The 7,025-nt window shown below is 35.3% G+C and overlaps 1 protein-coding gene across 1 annotated transcript; it reads left to right on the top strand.

The window, feature by feature from the left end:
- The first annotated feature begins 2,122 nt into the window (after positions 1-2,122).
- Positions 2,123-6,785, top strand: LOC132183335 (alpha/beta-Hydrolases superfamily protein). The gene is made up of 2 exons (XM_059596747.2): positions 2,123-2,574; positions 5,675-6,785. The coding sequence occupies exons 1-2, from the start codon at positions 2,429-2,431 to the stop codon at positions 6,699-6,701; spliced, it is 1,173 nt and encodes a 390-aa protein (XP_059452730.1). The 5' UTR covers positions 2,123-2,428; the 3' UTR covers positions 6,702-6,785.
- Positions 6,786-7,025: the final 240 nt, after the last annotated feature.

Here is a 7,025-nt window from a genome sequence, read left to right as displayed (position 1 = left end):
CGCTCATAATAGCAAAGCCGTTGTGGTGAAGATGTAGCTCCGCTTTGAGTGGAACCAAGCAATGCACCATGACTTGAGGTAGTATCCATTATTTTTCCTTCAGCGCAAGAACCCTAGGTCTCACTAATGTTTGTGTCTGCCCTTGAATGTTAGCTTGCTTTTATTTTCTTAAACTAACTGAAGTGGTCCAAGTACAGCCAAGTGAAGACGTGGACTTGGGGTTATGATGTGCGTGGGCTGGGGGCATTTTGGGGGAGGAATCAGCAAAGTGATCACATGCAAGTCACATGATCACACATTTATGTTAGAGAAGACAGCTGTGACTAACGGATTGGTCCAATTGAAAAAATTTTAAACTTTGGTGGAGTGAATTGTAAAAAATTAAAACATTGAAAGTCGAATTAAAATTCAGCTCAAACTTTTAGGGGGTAAAGTGTATTTTTTCCTCTTTTTTTTTTTAATTTTTTTTTAATTATTTTTTATGACGAATGTATTACCATCGATTGTCTTTTTGAATGGTAGGGAGAGGTGTTGCTGGGTCTCTAAGGCCTAATCGGCCTGACTTGTATGGGGCCAACCACAATTTCTTGTTCCCCTCATGTCAACTACTTTGGTGATGAATCACGGACATAATCGTTATCTTTGCTGAGAAATGATACATCCTAATAAATATCCCACAAGTTGCCCATATAAATTTGAGCTCGCAAAGAGCGCACGGTCGATTTGCAATTTTTTTAATTATTTAATTTTTTAAAATTTTTAAATAAAAAAAAACTTAAAGGATGTTGCAAGGGGTGGCTGGCTACCTGCCCGTCATTCCTTAGGGGTGGCTGGTCATCCCATATTTTTTTTATTTATTTTTTATTTTTTATTTTGATTTAAAATTAAATAATAAAAAATTACAAATGGGCTATGTGCTCATTGCCAGCTCAGATTTATATGGGCAACTTGTGGGATATTTATTAGAATGTATCATTTTTCCTTTGCTTGGCAGTCGTACTTGCTTGGTCGATTTCGGACGTCTAGGTTGGGTCGCCAAATCCCTTATGTCATTACCGAACGAATGGTCTCCCTTTCTTTGATTCGACAGTTGATCAATCAATAGAAACTCATAGCCCTGATAGAATTTAAAGACTTGTCATAAATGAAAATCTAATGGCTAAATTGAAATTTTAAAAAACCTAAATGCTAATTTTGATTTGTCCCTCTGTCTTTTTGTCAATTTTATTTTATTTTATTTTATTTTGTTTTTCGCATAAGAAAATTGATTAGAAAAAGTACACACCTCCACAGGCACACACACAAAACAATTATATCCAACTGTAAACCAAATCGTTAAAAACAACAATGATTGAAGTACCATAAATTTTATTATAATATATTTACAAAATTACATGGCAGTCGAATACCACGTAAATTACGAGTAGAAATTTATGGTTGTCATGAGGCAGCCAAGCGTCAGACATTTATATATTTTTTGTTAATTAAAAAAATAAACATTAAAGAGGAATTTAAATTTGAGATATTAACACTAAATTTGAGACATTAGCACTAAATTTAGGATGATTGAATCCATTTTGAGTGATATCATCCCTAAAGGGTTAATTTTTCACCCCTAGATTTTAGTTTTGAATTCAAAAACAAGGTTTGAGACATTAGAAACTAAATATTAATTCATAAAAATTTAACTAACAAAAAAAATACGGAATGGGGGAAGAGAGAGAGATTTTTATGATTTTTTTTTTTTTTAATAAAGTCATATCAGATTTTGGTAGACACTTATCTAACTCTTAACTGCCAAATAGCATAACTCCGTAAATTACTACGTCGACTTGTAAAAGACTTGCAATAACAACAGTATTACCCCAATTAACACCCAATGAGGCCCAACAATTGCAATGCCCACATGACCATCATTTCCAGCTGTAATCCAAATCGTCAAGCTTCAACATGAAGCCACCACAACTGGAATGACCAAACTAACCTTCCAATTTGTTTTTCAAAATGGCTTTCCCTTGGTCCATTTGGGAAAAGAGCCATTCTTTCTTTTCCATTAACCGTTTAATCATACAATTCACTGTCAATAATTAAGAGATAAGCACCTCCTTCTTTTTCTCAGAAATGGATAAAGAAAATTTCCCGTCGGTTTGAAGATATTTCAGTCATTTTACTCTGAGAATCGACGACGTGATAGAAATATGACCGTTGAGGCCTACGGAACCAAGCGTTTTCAAATCTTTATTCTATTGAAATAAAACAACAAACAAAAAAAAAAAAGGCAATAAAATTCGCAAAGCACCGAGTGGAATCAGATACCAAGCGAAAGCGACAACCCTTCCAATACAGGAAACCTCTTTCTCTCTCTCTCTCTCATGCTAAGAGACCCAAAAAGAGAAGAAGAAGAAGAGGTGGTTTCATTGGTGGATTAATGGAAAACTGTGGAGCGGAGGAGACAGCCAAGGAGATAACAATGGAGGTGGTTCAGCAAGGAGAGGCTCATCCCTACGCTTTCCATGTCTCTGGACCTCGCAATGTGTCCTCTCCTAATTGGAGAGATCTCATCAGCTCTAGTTGGTCAGTACCCATTTCGATTCTTTATCCACTTCTATCATTTATCTACAATTTTTTCTGTTTCGATCCTCTGTTTAACAAGTTCTTGGATATCTGAAACTGGGTGACTGATATTTGCAAAATGGTAGTCACGAATTCGAAAAATGAAGTGATACAGTAGGCTTCTCGAAATCTAACCAAAGTTTTCTGTGGTTTTGAGAATTTTCGCAGAATGGGTTTGTCCCGAATTGCAAAAATGTCGAAAGCGGTGGTTGGATTTTTCAGCTTTGAATGACTATTTTTTTGGAATTTTTGTAGGAACATAGGAATTATCACAGAACACAGGGAAGAAACAGAAATTAGTGGCTGGTTTTTTTGTTTTACGACATGTTTAATCCATACCCATGTCAGGTGCATTTGTATCAAAAAGGAGTTAGCTTTGGTAAATTTTTTGGTAGAACTTTCCTTATAGAAGTGTTGGTGGATTTTTTATGGGTATCTGGTGCCCATCAGAGGCTAGCGATTTGGGTATGGAAGCTTGGTTCTGCCATGACATGCCCCCTTGTGATTCGTTAGGATGTAGTCATTTTGAATTTGGTTTGGGGGTTTATTTTTGGTAATTGATTAAATTGGAATAAATATTAGTTGAAGCTCCAATTTAATCCTATTAAGTATCTAGAAAAGTATTTGTTCGCTCAAATTAGAAATGTTTGCAATTGGATTTGTTTGAAGTGACTTAAATAAAGAGGATTCTGATTTTGAAAAATACCGCAGACTGATTTGAAACCCCACTGCTCGTATTTGAATTGACAGCTGGGTTGTGTTTCTTGAAATTTATATATCTCCAGGGAAAAAAAAAACAATCTAGGTCAAATACGAAAATAGATGCCAGATATTGAATTATTTAGCAACAGGATTTTTCATCAAAATTAATTTTGTGCATCAAAATGCTGTTTTTTTGTTTATTATAGCAGGAATTAGCTTTAGGTTAGTTTAAACTTTGAGTTGGGGCACATTTTCGATGGCTTTTGTGATTCTTCAATTAATGGCTATCTCTGTTAATTAGGGAATGTTGTCTTGCATGACAATTGCCATTAATACATTTTGTGTGTGTGTGTGTGTGTGCACGCATGTGTGTAACACACACACACACACACACACACACACACACACACATGTATATATAGGTGGGGTGAAAATTACACCTAGTGTAACTTCAACTTAGTGAAAGTTACACCATCCAAAAAAAAAAAAAAAAAAAAGTTACACCATCCTATAAAATTTTAGTAAATCAATATTTTATGGAACCCATCAATTAGAGTAGATGCCTTCATGGGCTTATAATGGACAATAAATTTGATGACAATCTATGTAAAATGGGCTTCATAGATTAATTTTTTCGTGCCTAATATAAACAAACAAACAAAAAAGCCTGTAATTTTGAATACCTTAAAGAGACGATAGTTCTTACTCTTACTCTTCGATCATCTTGAATTTTGGTAAGCATGATGGATATAGGAAAGGCGTTTAATCCAAAAGTGGATTTAAGAAAATATTATTGTTTAAAATTTTGGAGTGGTGCAAAAGATATACCAGATATCACTTAAACCTAATTCACATTCACATTTTTATTGTTTACAGTTCCGAAAAAATCATTAGTCAATTTTGGTAAAATATCTGTAATTTGTTACTTCGTCTAGTAGCTTCTAAGATTGTAGGAAAAATAAGAAAATTCAGGGTCTTACAATCAGTTGCGTTTGGATTAGTGGTTGTAAGCCTTATTATTTTTTCCATCTTTTTCCATATTCTTAGCAACTGAATTGAGTATATAATTTAGAGTTGGTAGTGCTTCTAATTTGGCAAATTGCCATATGTGGGTCTTTGAAGTCAAATTAGCCAATTTTTAGTCTTACAGAGATGATTAACTTGGAGATTAGCTGATTATTGCTTATGTATATCATGTTTTAGCCCATACTATGTCCCTTTGTCTCTTGGAATCAAAATGGTGCTATAAATTTCAAATGCTATGAGGCGCTAATTATTTAGCTCTTCTCTTTTTTCATTCAATGTCTTAGTCATCCACCACAATACAGTCCACATTGTGTTTTTGAAGTTTTTACTTGAGATGAAAAGAAAAATAAAAAAAGTATGAAAGAAAAGGGTTCAAGAAGAATAGTTATATTTTTCTGCTTTTGATATGACACAACCACCATTATTGAGGCATGATACTGCTTTGCTGCCGCTGGTGACTGGAGGAAGGTGTGCTTAGTTTTGATAGTTTTGGAGTAGGAAGAAGACTTTATGTCAGTCATTTTGGGAGTTTGACATAGCTTCTAAGTTATCCTAAGGTCAAGAGTTACTTATCAAAAAAAATTTCGGAGTTTGGTGTGTGTGTCAGATCTGAGAGGGGACTTATCTCAAATTTATTTTGTGATTGTTGGTAGTTCTTTGATCTATTTAGTCATTGACTCTATCATCCATTATGGTTAACTAGCTGTTCACCTTTGCGCTGTTATATAGTGTTGGAAAGTGGTATTTAAAACTGTTTTATTCCTCTGCTTTGTTTGTAATTGGCAAAGGTAAACTGAAAGAAATGTGCACTTTTGGAATGTGGTTGATGAAAAATGCTCTTTCCACTTTATTTATTTTCTAACTTTTATCAGACTAGCAATTTGTATTGGAATTTCCATTTTTGTTCCTAGTTATTTTTGTTGAGAACTGTGTAGTGTGTACTTCATTGTAAAAATCTTTTCTATTTGATTATCACTGAATGAGTATCTGCATTTTCAACACATAGAAATGCCATTGAATTTCTTGTTACCTTATTATGTTTTAGAGCCTATTTGGGATTGCGTTGGGAAGTAAAAGCTTTAATTTTAAGGTCAAAAAGAGCTTTTTAGAAAAAGCTTCAATTTTAAGTTTTTCCTCAAAGTGCGTTTTGACAATTTTTAGAGTAAAAAAGTCAAATGAGTACAATTGAAATTTTTTACCAAACATGTCAACTTTTTGTTTGGCACAACTTTCTAGGTATTAAAAGTATTTTTTATCCTCCATAATGCAACCCCAAACAGGCTCTTAATTAATAAGTGGATGTCCATTTCTAATGAGTGAGTATTGTGCACAGGAAGGATGCAAATTACAAAAGAACTGTAATTGCCTGTTTCATACAAGCAGTGTACTTGCTTGAACTTGATAGACAAGAGAACAGAACTGAAGAAACTGCTCTTGCTCCAAAGTGGTGGCTGCCTTTCAAGTACAAGCTATCACAAACCTTAATTGATGAAAGAGATGGATCAATCTTTGGTGCAATATTAGAATGGGATAGATCTGCAGCATTGGCTGACTTAATACTTATGAGACCTAGTGGTGCTCCAAGGGCTGTTTTAGTACTTAGAGGAACATTGCTCAAAAGCCCGACAATCCGAAGGGACATTGAAGACGACCTCCGCTTTCTGGCTTGGGAGAGCTTGAAGGGCTCTGTCAGGTTTAAAGTAGCTTTGGAGGCACTCAAATCAGTTGCTGATAGATATGGAAGCAGCAATGTATGTATTGCAGGTCATTCCTTGGGGGCTGGGTTTTCTCTCCAAGTGGGAAAAGCATTAGCCAAAGAAGGGATATATGTGGAGACCCATTTATTCAATCCACCTTCTGTTTCACTAGCTATGAGCTTAAGAAACTTTGGAGAAAAGGCTGGATTTGCTTGGAAGAGATTTAAATCAATGCTTCCCACAAGTAGTGAAACTCTGGTTGTCAGCGATGAGGGCGAAAAGGGTTTTGGTGTAGGATTGAAGAATTGGGTTCCTCAATTATCTGGATTGAAGAATTCTGGTGTGGGGTTGGGAAAGTGGGTACCTCATTTGTATGTAAACAATAGTGATTATATCTGTTGCTCTTACACTGACCCTGATGGCACAGAAGGAGACAATGCCGGCAAGGAGAATGCAGGCCCTCCTACAAATGGGCAAGTAGCAGCAAAGCTGTTTGTGAAGTCCAAGGGGAGACAGAAGTTTCTTGAGGCTCATGGATTAGAGCAATGGTGGTCTGATGATTTGGAACTTCAACTGGCTGTCCATAATAGCAAGCTTATAAGCAGGCAGCTGAAGTCCTTGTATAGCTTACCAGCATCACAACAAACACAGGGAAATCCTTGATAGCAAAGGGTGGCCACTGTTGTTTGTTAAGGAGAAATGCTACACGTACTTTCAAATGCTTACTCTCAAATACTTATTTTTTGATGTGACGAAAATTGCCATTAAATTTTGGACAGGTTAATCTGTATATGATATTTTAATGGTAACTTTTACTACCATGTCAAGAAATAAGCATTTGAGAGAGCATTTGAAAACACGGGTAGGATTTCAGCAAATAACTCATAAAATCCAGAAACTTCCATGCTTCGGGGGTGTGAACTTTGTTTGTATTTACGTTTCACACTGGCTTTTATTGTTTTCTTCTATGTGTTGACCAAATATTTA

Source organism: Corylus avellana, chromosome 5 (genome assembly GCF_965113065.1).
Source record: "Corylus avellana chromosome 5, dhCorAvel1.hap1.2, whole genome shotgun sequence".
In the NCBI taxonomy this organism is placed as follows: domain Eukaryota; kingdom Viridiplantae; phylum Streptophyta; class Magnoliopsida; order Fagales; family Betulaceae; genus Corylus; species Corylus avellana.
Note: the sequence above shows the minus strand (reverse complement) of the source record. Positions and strands in the feature narration are given on the sequence as shown.